The sequence below is a fragment of the Taudactylus pleione genome, unplaced genomic scaffold (assembly GCF_031769625.1).
Source record: "Taudactylus pleione unplaced genomic scaffold, aTauple2 ptg000036l, whole genome shotgun sequence".
In the NCBI taxonomy this organism is placed as follows: domain Eukaryota; kingdom Metazoa; phylum Chordata; class Amphibia; order Anura; family Myobatrachidae; genus Taudactylus; species Taudactylus pleione.
In genome coordinates, this window is record NW_028284438.1 from 1,100,085 (window position 1) to 1,121,861 (window position 21,777).

The window sequence follows — 21,777 nt, forward strand, 5'->3', positions numbered from 1 at the left end:
TGGTTAAAGTTATACAATATGTGTGTTTTATACAAGTTTTGTAACAATTATAGGGCTCAAGGACTATGACACACTATAACATGTTTCAGATATGTTTCTACTTATTGTAGAGTAAAAGATACTTGTGCACACAAAGTTTTAGTTTGGGAGAGAAGACGTTGTTTGGAAGGAAAAGAAGACAAGTAACGGGCTAGAGTAGGTTTTTTTGTGGCAACCTTGATTCTGTCCTATAAGCATTATTGAAAATAAATATGTGTGCGCTCGGCAGTGATGTCAAAAGCTGGGGAGGCACTGGCTAGTATCAGAGCCAGATTTACAGACACATATATGAACCCGAGGGTTCATATGGGCATTATACAAAGGTGCATTATTATATAGTGCTTGAAATTGTATTGTATTTTGATCAGGGATATGCGGAAAAGGTAGACAGGGGAAGGCAGTGCCTCACCTGCCATATACTTTTTACTCCAGAGTTTTGACTATAAAAACAATTAGAATAAAGAAGATATTTATAATATTTTTTAAAGTTTTTCTTATAATTTTTATAGTCAAAACTCTGGAGTATACCTAAGTATGACAGGAAAGGCTCTGCCCCACCTGCCTTATTGTTAGTGCCGATAGTAAAAGCCTTTCAGTTTTGTATACATATATGGCATTAATACTATGCCACAGCTGGTACCCTGTACAATACGGGTATAACTGAGCATAGGTATTTTTCTTTTCTGTTTTGTTTCAAAATGTTGACTAATGCTATCATGGCTGTTTTCATTCAAGGCTATAAAAAACGTAGTTGGGTGTGGCTTACAAGCCAGCCCCTGTACAGAAATTTTTATGTAAATCTCTGTGATCAAAATATGAACAATATCCCCATGCTTTTACATACACAGATTTACAATATTTTATTGTTAGCACCGATAGCAAAAGCCCTTATTTAATAGCTACACATTATTGTATTTTAGATGACCCTAAAACAATTGTATGCTTCTCTCAAATAATGGACAAGTGTAATAGCCTGTGCTTTGCAGGATGGTCACTAGATTTAAATTGACATGTGTCAACATCTGTGTCAGTAAACTGTGTGTGTCAGCATCCTTGTTAGAAAGTTATGTGTGTGTGTGTGTTTCAGCACCCTTCTGAGTAAGCTTTGGGTATCACAATGTTCATGTCAGTAAGCTGTGTGTGTCAGCATCCATGTCAGCAATCTGATTCTGTGTATGACAGCATCCGTGTCCATAAGCTGTGTGTGCATGACAGCATCCAAGTCAGTAAGCTGTGTATGGCAGCATCCATGTCAGTAAGCTGTGTGTGTGTGTGTAACAATGACCGAGTAAGTAAGCTATGTATGGCAGCAATGTCAGTAAGCTGTGTGTGTGTGTGTGTGTGTAACAATGACCGAGTCAGTAAGCTATGTGAGAAAGCATCTGTGTCGTACTTGCCTAATCTCCGGGAACCTGCGGGAGGCTCGCGATTTCTTAGGTATCCCCCGCACCCCCAGAAGAGTAGGTACTTCTCACACATTCTGCCCACTTCCTAGTGAAGTGGGTAGAATCTTACCGTCAATTTGCGGTCCAGCGGGAGGGGGCGGGGCTTAATGATGCAATTATATGATAATTGTGCCATTCGGCTCCGCCCCCTATCTAAATGTCCGCAATTCCTATTCGTTTGGCCCTCCCCATCACTGCCCACCTGCATCTAGTGATGGAGCCTTCTCCTGGGAAGCTCCATTTAGATGTCGACAAGTATGGTCTGTGGGATTGATTGACTTGCGTGCACCGCTGAACGCGCAGGACCCATTCTGCGAGAGTAAGAATGGGTCCTGGTCAATCGCACACAAGCCCTTGAATGCCTTTGACTGATTGACAGACAGAGGCATTTAAGGGGCAGTGTGGGAGCAGGGTCGGCTGGCGTTACTGAAAACGGGGCATGTCCACCCCCGTTTTCCCGGGAGTGGCCAGCCCAGAGACTGCGTGGATGTACGCAGTCTTCTGGGCTCCCAAGCCGGCCAGTGATGGTCGCGATGGAGATTCCAGCCTGCGACCTCCGTCGCAGTGCTGGGCTCGCAAATGCAGCAGAGGTGTGTTATCCCCTTTGCAATTGCGATCCTTGCTGAATCAGGCTATGAGTCATTAAGCTGTGAGACAGCTTCCACGTCCTTAAGCTTTTGACAATCTCAGATAGTTGCATATAATAGTATAGACATACAAATATAAATTGTCAGTAAACTGTGTGTGTTTGTGTGTGAATGTGTGTTACAAAATCCCTAACAGAAAGTTGCGTGTGACAGCATATGTGTCAGTAAGCTGTGTGAGGCAGTGGCCATGTAAGTAAGCTGTGTTTGTGTGACAGCACCTGAGTCAGTAAACTATATGTGTGTGTAATAACATCCACATCAGAAAGTTGTGTGTGTGACAACATCCACTTTAAAAGCTGTATGAATGTGTAACAGCATCCATGTCATTAAGCTGTGTGGTTGGGGTGTATCTAGTGATCCAAGCGCCCCTGGCAGTGTAATGGACTGGTGCCCCCCACCCCCCCTATGCAGTGCCCCCAATAGTAATCCCCCAGTAGTAATCCCACCTATGCTGCATTGCCCCCAGTAGTAGCCCCCCCTATACATTGCCCCCAGTAGTAGCCCCCCCTATACAGTGCCGCCCAGGAGTAGTCCCCACACACAGTGCCCCCCAGTAGTAGACCCCAGTAGTAGTCCCCATATATAGTGCCCCCAGTAGTGGCCAACCCTCTAAATTGCCCCCAGTAGTGGCCACCCACCCCCTAAATTGCCCCCAGTAGTGGCCACTCCTATACAGTGCCCCCCAGTAGCAGGCACCCCCCCATAAAGTGCCCCCAGTAGCGGCCACCCCCTATTTCAGTCCCCCCCCTGTAGTGCCAGGCAACACACACAAACACACAAAGAACAAAAAAAAATTCAACTTACCTGATCCCCGCTCCTGACACGACTGCCGCTGTCCGTTCTGAGTCCAGGCTGCTCTTCTCCTGCATGGGAGAGACGTCATGACGTATGACTTCTCTCCCATCACATGCTGTGGGGGGAGCCGGCACACGGAGCTCATTAGTGAGCTCCAGCAAGCTCCCTCTGTGGACGACGCAGCAGCTAATAATGAGTGTCTGTCTGACTCTCATTAGCTGGCTGTTATTACAAACACACAGCCGCCGCTGGCGGATGTGTGTTTGTAAACTGTGTAGGGCAGACCGCTATCACTGCGGTCTGCCCTACACTTGTGGGGCCGGGGGACTTGTCCACCCCTTGGCTACTGGTAGCACTGCCGGGCGGTGCCCCCCCTTTGGTCGGTGTCCCTGGTGGGTGCCATCCTGGCCAATGGGTAGATATGCCCCAGTACAGTGACAGCATATGTGTCAGTATGCTGTGTAAGAAAGTGTCCGTGTCAGTAAGCTGTGTGTGCTGTTAACAGCACCTGTGTCAGTAAGCTGTTGTGTGTGTGTGTGTGTGTGTGTGTGTGTGTGAGACAGCATCTGGCCATCCAGGTGAATAATCTATGTTCCCCAGAGGGAGGTCGGGACAGAAAAGTCCTACTGGGGGAGGGGAGGTCCCGATGCGGCACCCCCTGTACCAGCTTCTGCACACGTCTATGATCTGGGTCAGTAAGCTCTGTGTCTCCAAAGTAATAAGTTGTGTGTGAGACAGTGTCCATGTCATTAAGCTGTGTGTGACAGCATCCGTACCAGTGAGTTGTGTGTGTATCATAGCATCCGTGTCAGTACTTGAAGTGACGACGTCTGTGTCAGTGAGCTATGTGTGTGTGACAGCATCCATGCCAGTATTATTCAGTGGTGGCTCCTACTTTGTTAAGGTAGGGGGCTTTCCAGGCTGCATTTGAAGTTGGCGTCGCAATCCGGACTCCATTCCACCTCCAGTGCCCATACACAAAAAAATTTGACAGTTAAAAAAACATGTGCATATGCACAAAAATCAGCTGCAGGCCCTGGAAGTCAGGAAATATTGCTATAATATATAAGCAGAAGTGTCAGTCTGCCAATAATAGTGTGGACTACCAGTCCCAGGGGGATAAAAATACCTCCCCCTGGGACTGATAGCTAGGGGCTGGGTCGGGTCAACACTCAAGGGGTCCCCACACAGGGTCATTCTCACCCACTTGGCACCTGTTCTGAGACAGGGTTGCTGCGGCGCTGCTATTGAGTGCATAGTGCATACAGAGCGGCTCCTCCCGAGCCTTTTAAGAATTACATCATGTCCACTTTGCTTAAGGTACTTGGGACATGGGAGCCACCCTGTAAGCACTATACATTAAGCAACATCCTGATGCTGGACAATCAGTAGGAGACAGCCACAAAAGGTAAGTACTCGGGGGCTTTGTGTGACATCCTGGGAAGGCACTGGGACATAATTGTAACAACTGGGAATGCTGCAGGGGCTACTAATAATCATTGTCTCAGTAAGAAGATAGATGGACACTTGGTTTGATTCAAGGGTGAACATAAATTCTGTCATGGCTTAGATACAGTAATAAATACACGGCCAGGACCATGGATGGATGGTATTGCACAGCCGCAAGGAAGTGGCTGTGCAAAACCATCCTACTGAAATGCAAATGCAGCAGGAGGTGTCTGTAGGAAATAGATACCCCCAGCTGTGATCCGAGTGCAGCAACCATAAATGCTGCCTCGGATCGCCACCACGACCATCGGTCACAATGTTTGCATCTTTGGCCAGGCTGTGTAAGCTGAGACTCAGCATTCACTGACGCAGACCCCGGCCTGGTCCCTCCCAGAAAACAGGGGTGATGTGCCCTCATTTCCAACAATGGTGGCCAGACACGCCCACCCCCCCCCCAAACACTGTAGCATGTCAATCATGCTGCGGCTAAGGGGAAACTGAGAGCGAGATTGCAGGACCTGTTCTGTACATGGTCAAAATGAGTCCTGTGCATGCACAGACCCCACAATATCGGAGATGGATGCAAACCATTGGGTTTGCGTACAGATCCGAATCAGGCTCACATTCATTGTGGGAAAAATGCAAATGCTGAAGCCGTTGGGATGCCGAGATTCCCACTAGTGGCGTTTCAAGTCCACTTGTGTACAAAGATGCACCATCAGACTTCTGAGAAACCCTATAGTCACTCAGAATGTGTGTTGGAAGTAAGAGGCAGGAGCCTTAACCACTGCGTACGAATTGTCACTTGCTGACTGGGACACTTCCCCCAGAATGGTTGCATCCTGCCTGTGTTTTAGGGGTCTATTTACTAAGCAGTGTTAGGAGACAGAGTGAAGAGTGATAAGGTGCCAGCCAATCAGCTCCCAACTGTCATTTTTCAAACACAGCCTGTGAAATGACAGTTGGGAGCTGATTGGATGGCACCTCATCACTTTCTTATCACTTTTCACTCTGTCTCCTAACACTGCTTAGTAAATAGACCCCTTAGTCACCAATCCCTGCTAACTCCCCCAAATGGTCGCTATCTGTCAATCATCCTGCCCTAATCTACACTATGACCGCCATCGCAAGACCAATGTGGCACAAGCGCAGTGAGTCTCTGACGCATGCGCAGACTGAATACATCACCAACTTGAGATCAAAATCAACACTGTGTCCACCTCTGAATCAGGCCCACTGTCTTTTACCAGTCCAAGGAGATAAACTACATCTCCCAGCAAGATACCATGAAAAGTGGGGGGAACATAACAGGTCTGTGGGCCTGATTCAGATTTGGGAATATAATAAGAAAGAGCAAGTAACTGTGCATCTTGTTAAAACTATGTTGCCAGGGGCGTTTTAAGAGAGGAGAGGGCCCATGTGCAAAATTAGTGCAGGCCTCCTCCTCTCTCTAGCGGTGCCACAGAAGGTGCAGTAGAGTAGATTCTGGCTTAGTGCCAAAAATTACTGTGCATGCGCAAGTCACCGGGAAAATGGCCGCCACTGTTTTCCCAGTGATTTTTGCTGCTTTGCAGCGCCGGCCTAGCGCTGCAGAGAAGGACAGCGTAAGGCAAGTGCAATCTGACTGAGCCAGTTTAACCCCGTGGTTGTGGGAGCTGTATACCTGTAAGACTTTTGATGTTAGTGTCAGTCATTAGTATTAGCCTATAGGGATCTTTGGGGGTTTGACCTTGCTGGTATATTAGGTCTGTTAGCCAAAGACTCCTCCTCTCCATCCCACCCCCCCTCCCTGTTTGTTGTGTGTTTGTTTGTTTTGAGTGTTGTGGCGGAAAGAACGGTAGTGTACAAATTAGATGGTTGCGCTCTCCTGGTTCAATGATAGGCCAAACCCGTCCCTTCCGAGAATGACACAGCTCATCCGGGCATGCTTTATGGGGAGTGGTGAACACCGAGTGATGTGTTTGGTCTGCATGTGTCTGTGGGAGTGTCCGTTTTGTGTTGTCCGCCACCATACTAACTTTAAGCTCACAATTAATTTCAATTGGCAACATCTAATTATTTACTTAGATAACCCAAATTTAATATGATTAATTATTAATTATTAATAATCTGATGTCAAATAAATGTGACCTTTAATTTTAAATCCAACTCCTGTTGTCCGTGTGTTTATTTTTAGATAAGTTTTTAGTTGTGTAAAGTCTGTAAGGTATAGTGCGCATATCAACTATAGGGAGTTTAACACTCTGGGACAACTGACAGGTAAGGATAAAGACTATATGGGTACAGGGTGTGCGGTGTAGGCCTCCCTGGACCCAGGGGCCCATGTGCACTGCACACCTTGCATCCATTATAGACATACCCCTGCATGTTGCACTGCAGATGGGGCAGATTTAGATTGAGAGGGGTGCGACCAAACTAAAATCTAAATTGCAGTGTAATAATAAAGCTGTCCAGCATTTTTGGGCTACATGCAAAAGCAGCCAGTATTTACCCTGCATGCAAACATATGTATGTATTTGCACCCCTTGTATTGCAGCATGGTTTGCCCAGGTGCACAGTTACTTGCTCTATCTTACTCTGACCCTCTGTTGATGTGCTACTGTTTAATGTCTACTTGTCCTCCCATATTTGTGGGCACTAGTGTTTTATCTAACCAGTGCACTAAAATGCTAGTTATAAAGCTTGAATGTTGTCCTTTAAAGAATTTACTGCAGGATTACAGCTAAGAGCATTTATAAGAGATAGGGGGTCTTGTGCAGCACCCCTCATACCTGGTCCTGCCAATTTTTCTGGTGATCTATTCAAAAAGATGGTGCATGTAAAGGTCTTTGCTAGTTATTGTGCTTAGCCATCTCTCTGAATGATGATCCAATGTTAGTATATGTTCATTTTTTATTCTCATACATTTTACAGAAACAATATACTATTTTCATTTTAACTCAAACTAAATAATTGTAAACAATATAAAACAAAACAAACAAAATATACATTTTTACTTAATATTTGGTATGAATTTACCACGCATAGCATATAACTACTTACAATATATTCTCATTTTCAGATACTGTACGTGTTAATATTAGTATAGTAAAAGCAATAATACACTGTAGAGACTAAATAAGAATATAATATAGTAAGAAACTGATTTCTAAACTTGTTATGTAACATATAATTATAATTACATTTTAAAATATCAATGAAACCATAAACAAATAAATCAATGCACAATGCTTACCATAATCTAATTCATTAAAGCTCTAGAGGAAATATATTTATTAGAAAATGTTCATACATACACCACATTTGACTAACATAAAGTATATAATTATACCCTGTACATGTAAATAGAAATATTTGACTACTCACCCTTGAGATGTCACTTTTGCTGCATTGTTTCTATCATATTCTTCCACATCAGATTCATCATGTAATAAAGCATAATTCTCCTGTTTTAGTACATCCATCTTATCTGCAGGTACTTTTTTTGTGTGGTGTTCCTAGTGCTGGAGCTTTTTCATTTGTTCTACCTTACTAAGTTTCCTCAGCTTGTTTATACAGAGAGCCCTCTGTCTAAAGAGCCATCATCAAGCTGAAATGATCCCAATGAATTACTCCAGGAATGTTGCAATATATGGTTGCGTTCTAAAGTTTCTTCTCTTGAACAACAGGTTGAGTATGTGAAGGAGGTCATCTAATAATGAAAGACCCAAACAATGGCTCTTTGGTTTTCTAGAAAGAGAGCAATATGAGATGAGTACATACCTCATGGATTTAAAAAAAAATATATATACTGAATCATACAAATTCCTGTGCTTCCATATAAAATATAAAACAGCATTTACAATGTTACCCATTCAGTCATCAAGGAAAGCTTTATATATGCAGTACATGCCATGCTCACAGTGTTGGTCTTGTTTAAAGGTCAACATTTTTTTTAAATTAATTATTATTCATGTAACTATGATATATTGCAGTTGCTGCTTCATTGACTCAATCAATAGCTATAAAATGCCAGCTGGTACTGAAAGGCAGACATAACTATTTTGAAGATTTCCACACATGACAAAAAGTTATCATTGTAATTATTATTGTTTTATTTGTTTGCACGTATTATTGGGCAGTGCCTACACAAAATTCTTCCAATTTGTAATTTTTTGTTTACATTCAAGGAACTGACTTGCTGCTCATCATACTTAAAAGGACATAAACTGCTCTGACCATGGAACTAAGGGCCTGATTCAGGGACTTACAGACAAGCACAGTTGCTCCGTCATTGTACACAGTGGCTGTGCTAAAAGTTGCAAAAGCCGTAGGAGATGTCGTACGGAAAAAGATGCTCACTGCCGACTTGTCTGATCTGACGCAGCACCGGATCAATTGCGTGAACATCAGAATGTCTGGTGAAACCACACTGCCGTGGCCAATGATTCTGCGTCCAAGGAAGGAAGCAGCCACTGGCTTTTCACACCCAGAAAATAGGGCTGACATTACCCCATTTTCTGTAATGTTCCCTGTTGCTGCCCCAAACACTAGCAGCATATAAGTCATGCTTTGGCTTTTGAGGCACTGTGACCGATGTCACAGGACCAGATCTGCACATGTGCAATTCAACTCCTGCATATGCGCAGATCAAAAAATATTGGAGATTTATGTAAATATTGAATATACGGAAATCTCTGAATCAGATCCTAAATGTATTGTCCAAAAAGCAATGCGCTGACAGACTGGAGTAAATTATGACAACTTGGTAAAACAATTCTGTATTCATTTTATGAGAAATATTAAAAAAACAAGAATAATGTATTCAGCGTCAAACTGTGTCATCAAGAGATGTTGATTTGCTCTCTGGTGAAGGGTCTTCTTTCTTTCCCTCTTCTTGTCAGTTCTCATCCTAAGGTGTACGTCCTTGTCTTCCCTTTTTGTTTGTTCTGTATTGTGCTTTAAAATTGTCCACATTTTTGTCATTTAGTTACTGTATCTCCGTATTTTGCTTGCTGTTCAACTGTGTTTTATGTATAATGTATATAACTTCCTTCAGCACAGTGCTGCAGAATTATAACATTATTATTATTATTATTATTACTATTAATAATAATAATAATAATAATAATAATAATAATAATTGAAAAATTATAAATGTTTCTTTACACCTTAGCTACAGAGGACAAGGGGGGCTCATCCTCCGGGTATACAGCAAGACTGCAGAAGACGAGCCCACTCATCCTCCACAGCAAGGGGCAAAAAACTCCAAAACCTATCCTACCTGTGTCCATCAGTCATAATGACACCATTTTTGATGAAAAAATAAATACAAATAAAAAAAGAATGTAAGTGGTGGTGGGAGGGAATTTAAGTCCCTCTAACTCCCAATCTTACCACCTAGAAGGATGGTGGTAACTATCTGCACTACAGAAAAATAATGTAGTCCAGGTATGTGGGAAGATCTCCCCCAACCCAGTTACAAATTAATAAAGGACACCCATTTTTGAAAGAGGGGGAACTGCACTTTAAAATGTTTGTGGCCCGAAAGTACATATTGTCTTGTGACCACTTGTGATCATCAGACAATGTTTTTCCACACTATGGAAAACTTTTTCTGTATATAGGGAGAAGACACTACATGCCCTATCATCCCCCATAATGACACCCGTAACCAAGTGAGCACATATTTTTGAAAGTGAGCAGTCCATACTTTCAAATTATGTGGCCCACCAGTAGCTAATGTCTAGTGATCACCAGACCATATTTACCTGCGCTATGGAAAACAAACATCTCCCCTATATGAGTGGAAGGGCACTACGTGCCCTATCACCCCTGGAATTGAATCTCTAAATGTGGAGTCACATATGAAGAAGGGAGTACCCTCTTTCAAATTGTGACCCCCTTAGCTGCTATTGTTTGATGATCACCTTTAATCACTAGACAATATTGCCCAGCACTACAGAAAACAAAAATAGTTTTCCATAGTTAGGAGAATGACACATTGTGCCCTATTTCCCCCAAACTGGCCCGTACATACATAGGGGTACACTGTCCTGAAAGAGGCGGTGTCCTCTTACAAAAGCATAATAGTTATTGTGGTGATCACCAGACAATTACCAAAACAGTACACTAAATATAACATTTTCCACAGATGAGGAGGATCTAAGCCGATATTTCCCCCATCTTGTGTCAAATAAAAAAAGTGATCCCTCCCTAGGCCCAGATTATCAATGAGTGATATTCTTCTTATTACTCATTGCTAATCATAAATGGTGCTCTAAACATTCAGCCCCTATCATTTTTCAAACACATGACAGGAGCTGATTGGTTGGAGCACCAGTTAAGATTAGCAACAAGTAGCAATTAGAATACCGTACCACTCATTGATAAATAAGGGCCTTAATGTGGTAGGTTATCTAGTTTTCATGACGATAGGCCTTGTTGGGTGGTTGGGTATGCAATCCCAGGGCTGATAATGCTGGCGATCATAATCCCTTCCCCTAACTCTACCCCTAACCCACCTTTCCCACAGCCTAACCCTACAGCCTAACTCTAACCAACCCCCCACTGCCTAACCCTGACTGTCCCCTCCTGCAGCCTAACCCCAACCCTAACCCTTAATAACCCTAACTTTAACACTCATCATCGGGATGGGAAACATTGGGATTCTGGAGCCAGGATTCTGGCTGCTGTCACGATTCCGGCACTGGGATTCTGGCTGCCAGCATTGTCTGCGTTGGAATACTGACTACATCCCCTTGTTGGCCTATTACAGTATATGCACCCTACCAGTGGCGTCCCTACCTGTCTGTGCACCCGGTGCGGCAGGCTTGTCCACTCGCCGATAAATTAGGGGGCGTGGCCTTGTGTGTGGGCGGGCATAGCCATGTTGGTGGGGGCATGGCCTCACGGTCTGCCCCGAACACCAATTTTTTTCACACCGGGGATGCGAGAGGTGCAGGCTGGCCTCGGGGACACAAAAAGAATGCGATGATCCCAGCACCACTTTGCCTAATTTTGAAATTCTGTTAAAGAAAATGTTTTGCAGGAATGTATCTAAAGTAAAGATGCCAAAGTAGCGTTGCGAAAATTGTTATATCATGCATAATCTTTTTCAAGATGTGATCTGTATTTCCTCTTGATACCGCATTTTTACCCTGTAATTTCCTAAAGTGCGCAGACACCAAGAAAAAAAAGAGACCATGCACATTCCAGCAAAAAACAGACCCTCCTCAACTTTCAGGTGAATTTTGATGCATTTCCACAAGCTATAATTTCATATTGACACAATATGCAGTAATGTGAAATTATATTTATCTAGTGTAGAACCCATAATTGATAAATATGTCCCATAGAGATCCATTTACTTACATGTGTAGAAAAATGAATGATAATTATATATTACTTGAAGTAGTCTGTGATAAAGGCTCTAGCTCACTAGCAACAAGTGGGTCAAGAAAAAGGATGAGCTGTGCTACATGGGAGGTCTTCTCATATATGAGTCTCCTCTCTCTTACCTTCTTCTTAAGAAAAAGCTTTTCCATTTTAGGCATGCAATAAAAGTCCATTAAATATTTGCAATTTTTGGATGATACATATGAAAATATCATATTTCTACCATTTTTGTATTTGCAAGACAAAGGTTTTGCAATCCTCACTAAAAAATATTGTGTTCTTGATGAATACATTTGACTGATACTACATATTCACACTTATCATTTAATAATTAATTTAAATGACCTCAGCACAAGGGTGAGAAAACCATCAGCAGTGAAGGGGTTTAATTCCAGGTATAGATCCATATTTTAAAAACTGATTCTTTAAAATATTTGTCCATGAAATTATACTTATTTTCAATACTGTCTTCCTGAACAGTACACATTCTTTTATTCTCTATAATGGATAGATTTCTCAGATTTTACTTTATTTTATTGGACTTTCAAAATGAAAATTTCTATATCCTCTATTGTAGTCCTAAACCTCCTTATAATTAAAGAAAAATACAGGTCCTGTACTTAAAAGCACTGGTCAACTAAAATAAATAAAAGTAATTTGTTTTTATTATGATTTCAGTTACTGGGATAAGCAAAAATCCAGTCTCTTCTGAAAAGTAAGCACATTTTTAGCAGAGATTATTAAACCATAGCAAATACAGGGTAAGTTTTTCTAAATTTGCAAGCCACCACTTCTCTCTGCAGGAAGTTTAAAACTGCAATGCTATTCACAGCAAAACACATTGGGTCTGATCAGGGCCATAACTAGGGTAGTGCGATCAGTGCCATGGCAAAGGGCACCGCAGGGCAGGGGGCGCTGTTTGGGCCTGTCAATTTTCTTCTTTATTATCATTCTCACTTGTAGATTCCTCTTCTATTATCCCCAGCATCTCCTGGCCTCCCCTATCTCTTCCCTGGTCCTTCCCCATGAGGCCATGGCCCTTTTTCAGGGCCTATTTGTCCCTATTTAAAAATTGGGGGACGCCAATGCTCTCTCTGGCACAGGGCACCAAAAAGTCTCCTTACGGCTCTGGGTCTGATTCTAAAGTAGGAGTAAAGCAAATAAGAGCAAGAAACTGTACACATATATGGGGTGCAAATACATTTATTTATTTTGCATGCATGGTAAATACTGGCTGCTATTGCATGTAGCCCACAAATGCTGGACAGCTTAATTTGTACACTGCAATTTAGATTTGAGTTAGGGCACACCCCTCCCAAGTCAAATTCTCTATGCAAATTTTACAGTATATATGCCCCACCTGCAGTGCAATATGGTTTTGACAAGATGCACATTAAGAGGTGGATGGATTTAGAACATTGGTCGCAATCACCCGCATGGGTCCTGATGGTTATCACCTGTGGACGCATGGACATCCAAGCAATTTCAATAGGGGTACCAGGGTGGTGAATGGAGGGTTGGTGAGCATGTCGGGGGTGTGACGGTGTCAGGGCATTGCAGTTTCAATGGTACTGGTGGCCATGTACCGTAGGTCACTCTGAGCAACCATAGGGTTGCTCTACTGACCAATGGTGCGGCCATTGTCTACTTGATGGTGCAAATGTCAATGCACTACAGCGGATTACAGCTGCAGCCAGTGGATGTCTACCATCTGCTGCAGCATTAACATTCGCAACAATAGCCGCAGCCACTACTGCACCTACAGTACATCCACCTCTGAATCCGACTCAGTTACTTGCTCTTTTTTGCTTTACTCCCGCTTTTCATTGAATAGTAATGCTGTTTTAAATTTCCTGCATAAAGAAGCAGAGGTGTCAGCTTTTGTAAACCGCTGCTTAGTAAATGTATCCCTCAGACTTTTACTTGTCTAATTTGCACTAGGTCAGTGAATACTGTATTAATGATTAGTTGCTGTCTGATTCTTTTTTTGCACTTTTAAATAATTAATTCTCACTTGTAATGTTAACACTGTTTGTAAATGCTATTCCACAGGGTACACCACGAGAGTCATCATAGCTTGGATCATATCAATACTGCATTCTAGGTCTAAATCAGAGGTGAATGGTAATCCAGCTGTGATGCAGTCCCTGGCCATGTCATGCTCATGACCCACCCATGTCTAGTTAGTTACCCTTCTGTTAGACCCAGGAATGCCCACTGAAATTGTATCCCTCTGCATCTAAGTTTGTACTGCGTCCCCAGTGGTAACCATCAGGGCACATGCTCAGTGCAATTCGGATGCATGTGCAGACTGAAAACATCAACACTGAATCAGGCCCTCTATTCTGCTGGTCTCCAAACCATTGGCTCCTGATTAATCACACAAAATTATGGTATCAATTCATATAGGTGCTCTTTTTGGCAAAGATAGGTATAATGAATGGGTAAATATGTTCTTGGTACAGTTAGTGGTTCTCCAGAACACGGTTCTTAGTTCAAAACAGTAATTCCTGAGATGGTAATGGGTTTAAAGAACCCTGTATTTCTAAGCAATAGGTGGTTTATGGTCTCCACTTTCTCCTCCTCCTCTTATCAGGAAGTATAACTCCCAACATGCAAAAAATATAGAGGGGAGGCAGAATAATGTAAAAATCTTTTATTCAACAGAAAAATCAAATACCATTCAAATGGCTACAATAGTCAGCACAATAAGTAACATGGACTCCTACCAGAAGGTTATGAGACAGAGACCCCAAATAAAGCAGTGGTAAAGATGTCAATGCCCGGGCATTCCACTGTCTGAATTTTGGGTACACTCTCTTTTTCCTTGGTAGTGTCAATATCAGCTCCTCTCCAACATGTTTTGACCACAACAATGGTCTTTTTCAAGGTGGAGGAGCAGGCACTATTTCCTGGTAGAAGAACCCATTTTTACTTACAACAGCAGGCACATACAATAAATATAACTGCTTATATTGATGCAATTAATAAAAATATAACGTATATGATATATTACCTGTCTGGCCAGGGCCGGTCCTGAGCATAGGTGACATAGACACTTGCCTAGGGCAACCTAGTTCTAAAATCTTACATAGGGCACCAAATTTTTCAGCGTCGGACCTGTGTCTGTCAAAATATGAAAATACTTTTGGGCCTATCAGTTAGAATGATTGCAGGTCCTTGGTGCATTTCTGGATAATTTGTGGACACTAAATTGCCTTTCAAATGTTGTCCATTCAAATTAACCATACAAGGCAAATCTGGTAAATATATGTTTAGAATTGGATTATCAGTGATTGAGTAATAAGATCTGCCACGTAGGTTTTGTCTGAAAATGCTTGGCACTGTCAGCAGAAAAACACTTTTAATTTTAAATTCTTGAACTTAAGTTAATATTTGGCATACTTTAGCTGCACAATGTATTATTAGAAATAATAGCAAGCACAAAATATGAATTAGTAACCAACATTAATGGTCTCAAAATGATTGTAAAAGCTCCATCCCTGCTTTATTACAGTAGCTCATCCAGGTGTGAAATGTTACTTGTGTTCCCAAGGCAATGCAATGCAAGAGTACCATGGGGAAATAAGGCAGGATAGGAAATCATTTCTTTCTATGATGTGAATCATATTGTCTGCATGGACAGGAATAATATATGTGGCCTATAGGTTACAACTAGCAAATTATGCAGACATCATTTAAGTGTTGTAACCTCTTTGATGCTTATATCATTGCTATCTGTACAGACAACATATGCACCACATCATAGAAATATATTATTCTCTATCCTTTCCATTTTCCCATGTGGTTTTATAACATTGTATACTTTTGGTATTCAATGAGACAAAGTTTCCATCACGACTAGAACTAACTCAGGTGGCTTCATAATAGTCTTACATTGCCTTGAAGATAGCACAGTCTTATCTATATCTTCTATTGAGCTACAAATGTTAAATTATTTTGTCCTATACTGTACATGTATAACTAAAGGGGCACATCCACTAGCAGACATAGAAACAACTGCACGATTACGACATTGTAACAGTCTGGTGCTGTGCCTATACTGAATGTTCAGTCGCCATCCCCTAACATGCTCAACCTGACGTTATCGTCAGGTTGACCAGCATGTTCTGGCAATGATTGATGTTGGCAAAAACCAGCGGCAGTGCGCATTGCTACTCGTTTCCGACATTAATGTGCGCGATTTGTGCCTGATTACTGAGTGATTGTACGATTATGATGACGTAATCATGCAACCGCTCAGTACTGTTGTGTAGTGGATACGCTTGCTAGACTTTGTTAAGGTTAAATATCTGAACTAGTAGTAAGATTAAGAATCATATAGAAATGTAAATAAAACCAATCCCTTTCAAGAAAAGATTGTTTGAGCATAATGACACTAAATGGGAGAAAGAATAGAATAAAAAGACAACAAATTCTGAATTCCGAGGACTCAACTCAAGTGTTATAACATTTACTGTTCTCCTATCAATCCTAGGTGATGTCTTCTCTATGTCACAGCTCTTATAGCTTATAAGAGAGAGAGAGACTGAAAGTAGGAAACCAAGTCAGACTAGATCGCCATGGCTGTAACTACCTGTTGGCCAGAGTAACATCAGGGGCACCTGTCAAGTGGGGTGCTGCCCGGCTGCCATGGATCCGGACTGTAATGGTGGAGTTTGTGAAAATCTTTAATAGGCTGAGAGTAAAATCATCAGAAACCACCACAATCACTCTCCGCTGAAGTCACCGTCCCAATTTGTGAAACGTACAAGTGATTAGATGTAATAGTCTACAGCTTGCAAACTCACTGAAAAATAACCAGAAAAACTTGCAGAATACAATAGGTTCCTCTGGCTAAATAGATACATAAGAAAGCAGAACTCTGTTGCTTGAAGATACAGACATGTTAACTATTTACACACCTGGAACACATAATTAGTAATTGTTAACTTAGAAAAAGTGCTCCTCTCCTCCTGACAACTATGGGACACTAAATTTTCTTGGAATGATAGCTGTGATTTGCAATGAGGTAGAGATAAAGTTCTCAGGATGGCTGGCTTAGAGTCTTGAGAGGTGAGGAGCTTAGATGCCCAATTGCACCAGAACTGGGGCCTGCATAGGCCCCACACTAGGCATGTTTTCAAATTGTAAGTGGACCTAGACTTCCTCAGTTCAGGAGTTACTACAAATGCTTAATTTGAATTGTACCAACTTCCTGAATTTCTATGAATACGTGAGAGATGATTTAGAACCTACAGTATGGTGGGAATCAATTATGAGATGTCTTGGCTGCAGAAATGAATGTGGGCCCTTAACTTTAAGGCCAAAGGCTACTTTCAGCATGTTACCTCATAAGTGTGAGGAATTACATAAGCAACGTTTCTAGGCATTTAAGCCATGTATTAAATTACCTCAAAACATTGTTGCATCAGATATCCTTCTATAGGATCTCTGACATGCCAAAGGTCCTTGGCACCATAGACTGCACTCATATGGCATTGAGAGCACCACACTTGACATCAGAGGTATACATGAATCATCACCATTACCACTCTCACAGGGGTATATTTTCTGAGATTCATGTCTATCCGATATTTTATTCCCAGCCGTGTTTTCCCAATTATCAAACATAAATATTTTCAAAAGGCAAGCACGGGTGTAAAAACACTATTCGATCAGCAAAACATGGTCATATACACAAAAACAAGTAAATATACAATTGAAACAACTGGTAAGTACTTTTCTTTTATACAGGAAAACAACACGGAAATTTACCATGAATCGTGTTTGCAAACACAATCATAAATGGAGCAAACTCAGGCCAAAATAGAAGTTTCAAATAGATCCACTCCTCAGCAGCATGCTCAGCCAAAGCACTGCACAGATCATTGTGATCTGTGCAGGGTTGTTTTAACAGCAGTGTGGGCCCTGGGCAAAGCAATGCAATGGGGCCCTACCCACCCATTCGCTGGAAAAAAATGTAAATGGTCAATAAAATTAAACCCTCCTGCATGCCCATCATACCTCCCACACATGCAGAGAGACTGGGGGGGGGGGAGGTTATATCAGAATATAGTGCACTGGCGGCTGGCTTATAAAAATCTCATAAATTTACCGGGCCCCTACAAGCTTTGGGCCCTTGGGCAACTGCCCAACAAGCCCAATGGAAGAGATGGCCCTGGATCTGTGCAGTGTCTCTGTGTTAGAGTGTAAAGATGGAGTTACATTTTAAAAAAAATTACTTGGGGTCTTCCCTCCAAAAACATAATGTCACGGCCAGGGTATTTCAGCATGGCGCTAGGCGAGTGTTACCTGTGAGGTCATTGTGGCGCGGGCTGTCTGGTGGCGGAGCTGGTGTCTAGCGGGGGGCTTTGGCTGCACGCGTTGTTGTGCAGGCCTGTTGTCACTCTGCGCTGGTAAGGCCTGGCGGCATCTCCATTCCGTTTGGCATGGGCGCTGCCATCTTGCCTTCTGGCCATGTGATGCAGCTGGCCAATCCTGGTGAGTCACATGTTCCCTCCAGCCAGTAACAGCACGGCATGGGGTATTTAGGAAGGGTCAGTGCCTTCCTTCTTTGCCAGTGCAACGTGTATCTCAGCCTAGCTGAGAGGGAGTTCTCTGTGCTTTCCTGTTCCTGTGAATCCGCTGTCTGCCAGTCTGCCTGTCAGCTCCTAGTTCCCACTGGACTACCCCGCTACCTCCATCACCCTTGCCCATACCTGAGTGCCTGAGCCTGCTGACATCCTGCACTTCAGTTCACTATCTGCAAACCTGGCTTGTTTATTTTCAGTTTCACTACCTACACACCTGGACTGCTCTAATTGTTTCTACCTTGACATTAACCCTTTTGCTCCCACCACAGAACTCTTGTGCACATTTATATTTTCCTGGACTTTTATTTACTGCCACATTATATGTCCACTGGAGCACTTATTAAAAATCCTAGTTTTATTTACAAATCTGCTTCTGTAATCGCTCCTGCTACCACCCCGGGTACACAAATAACCCAGAACGTAACAGTTTGCACTGGCCCCATGGAGCCGGCCACGGATCAGGAGTCAGGAGTGGATTTGTTCAGGTGCATTTCTGGTCGTTTAGAAAATCTGGAAAACATGCAGCATCAGATGGCTAAATTTCTGCAAGAGATGTCCAAGCGACAGGATAGTTTGCAAACTTCCTTTTCTACCCCTGAAATACCAGCAACTACATCCGCATCAGCATCTCCCCGCTTACGTCTTCCTTTACCAAATACATTTGACGGCAATCCTAAACTCTGCCGAGGATTCCTAAATCAGTGTGACATACATTTTACCCTGCAGCCTGACAACTTTCCAACTGCAAGAACTAAAGTGGCTTATATAGTCTCTCTGTTATCCGGCCAGGCCTTGGAATGGGCTTCCCCACTCTGGGAGCGCTCAGATCCACTGCTGGATAATTACGCAGGCTTTGTGTCATCCTTCAGGAGGATTTTCGATGAACCTGGGCGTACTGTATCAGCATCATCAAACATCATGACACTGAGGCAAGGGGTCCGTCCTGTCAGTCAATATGCCGTGCAATTTCAAATTTTAGCATCAGAGCTCAAATGTAATGAGGAAGCCCTCACCTCGGCCTTCTTGCATGGGTTGTCAGACCGACTAAAGGATGATCTAGTCACTCGAGAGCTTCCTACTAATCTGAACGACATGATTTCATTGTGTATCAAAGTTGACCTACGCTTCAGGGAACGTCAGGCTGAAAAAAACAGAACTGACCGGCAAAGGTCATTTACCCCCTCCATTTCTACCCGTCCCATTCCTTCTCCCACTGAAGAGGAGCCTATGCAGTTGAATCATACACACCTCTCCAAAGAAGAACGGCAGAGAAGAATGCAAAAGAACCTCTGTCTGTACTGCGGAGAGTCTGGTCACCTGCTGATCTCCTGTCCCCGTAAACCGGGAAATGCCAAATCCTAACTGACCCTGGAGACATCAAGTTAGGAGTTATGAACCTGTCTCCAAAAATTAAAGATTTCACAATTACCCTAGCCTTGGATCTTAAACCCAAACCTGTTTTTGCTACTGCTCTAATCGACTCAGGAGCAGCCGGAAATTTCATAACATCTAGTTTCATTGATAAATTTCAGATACCTTGTTTGACTCTCAACCATGCTATCTCTCTGACCTCGATAGACGGACGCCCTCTGACTAACGGGATAGTCACCAAAGAGACTCAACCTGTATTGGTCCGAATTGGGGCACTTCATTCTGAGTCCTTAAAATTCCTGGTGATATCAGAGGCCTCTCAAGAAATTGTTCTTGGTCTACCCTGGTTACGTAAATATAATCCCAGGATTGATTGGAGTTCTATGCAGATTCTGTCATGGGGTATGGACTGTCAGAAATCCTGTCTTCCAAAAATTCGACCTGTGAGAAAGACAGTTTCATTAGTTTCTTCTGCCATTCCCAAGGAATATCAGATGTTTGCCGACATTTTTTCTGAACAACAAGCAAATATCTTACCCCCTCATAGGGAGTGGGACTGTCCAATTGAATTGATACCTGATAAGATGCCACCTCGTGGTCGTACCTATCCGCTGTCCTTGCGTGAGACTCAAGCCATGACCGAGTACATCCGAGACAACCTGGCAAAGGGGTTCATCCGCCCCTCTACTTCACCTGCCGGAGCTGGGTTTTTCTTTGTTGGCAAGAAGGACGGTGGTCTAAGACCATGTATCGATTATCGAGGCCTTAATGACATTACTGTAAAAAATCGATACCCTCTTCCCCTGATTACTGGGTTGTTTGATAGGGTCAAGGGCTCTGTCATTTTTTCTAAATTAGATCTAAGAGGGGCTTACAACCTCATTCGTATCCGAGCTGGCAATGAATGGAAGACCGCTTTTAATACCAGAGATGGACATTTTGAGTATTTGGTAATGCCTTTTGGATTATGTAACGCCCCTGCTGTCTTTCAAAGTTTCGTTAATGAGATTTTCCGGGATCTGTTATATGTTTCGGTTGTTGTCTATCTGGATGACATACTGATTTTTTCACCCTCTGTGGCTAAACATCAAGAACATGTTAAGGAGGTCCTGACCCATTTGAGAGAAAACCACCTTTACTGCAAACTGAAGAAGTGAGTCTTTGGAGTGCCCAGTGTACCTTTTCTCGGCTATGTAATATCTGGCTCCAGTTTAGAAATTGACCCCAAGAAGGTACAAGCAATTCTGGATTGGACCCGACCTCAGACACTGAAGGCCATCCAGAGATTGTTGGGCTTCGCCAATTATTATAGACGCTTCATTAAGGGATTTTCTACACTGCTGGCTTCCTTTAAAGCCTTGACCCGCAAAGGTGCTAATCCTGCCCAATGGTCACCTGAGGCAGAGTCTGCCTTTCATCTTCTAAAACAGGCCTTCATCTCAGCACCAGTCCTTCGACAACCAGATCTGGACAGGCCTTTTTTGTTGGAAGTAGATGCATCATCTGAAGCTGTGGGAGCAGTCTTGTCTCAACGTTATGAGGACAACCGAGTCCATCCGTGTGGGTTCTTTTCTAAAAAATTCTCTCCTGCCAAAAGGAACTACGCCATAGGTGAGCAAGAACTACTAGCTGTAAAGTTGGCGTTGAAAGAATGGAGATATTTGCTAGAAGGCGCCAAGTTTCCATTTACTGTATTTACGGACAATAGAAATCTCCTATTTCTCAAAAACCTCCAATGTGTGAGTCCTCGTTTGGCCCACTGGGCAATATTCTTTGCCAGGTTTCAGTTCACCCTGACCTTTCGGTCTGGAGCACTTAATCAGAAGGCTGATGCCCTATCGAGATCTCTCCTCTGTGATGATCAATCTGAAAATCAAAGCAATACCCCTGTCTTGGAATCAAGAGTTTTCGCCGCATTACAACTTCAGCCTCCTATGGGAAAATCATTTGTGGCCCCGGAATTAAGGAAGCAGCTTCTCACTTGGGCACATTCCTCTCGCTTCGCAGGGCACTCAGGCACTCGGAAGACCTTGGAGTTCCTGAAAAGACACTATTGGT

At 42.8% G+C, this 21,777-nt stretch overlaps 1 protein-coding gene across 1 annotated transcript in view; it reads right to left on the reverse strand.

Moving 5' to 3' along the window:
• Positions 1 to 7,871, reverse strand: part of LOC148538789 (uncharacterized) — a 171,985-nt gene extending 164,114 nt beyond the window's left edge. Inside the window, exon 1 of the mRNA XM_088452244.1 lies at positions 7,742 to 7,871. Within this exon, the coding sequence (XP_088308370.1) occupies positions 7,742 to 7,839 (98 nt within the window). The 5' untranslated portion in view covers positions 7,840 to 7,871. The remainder of the gene's footprint in view (positions 1 to 7,741) is intronic.
• Between the last annotated feature and the right edge of the window lie 13,906 nt (positions 7,872 to 21,777).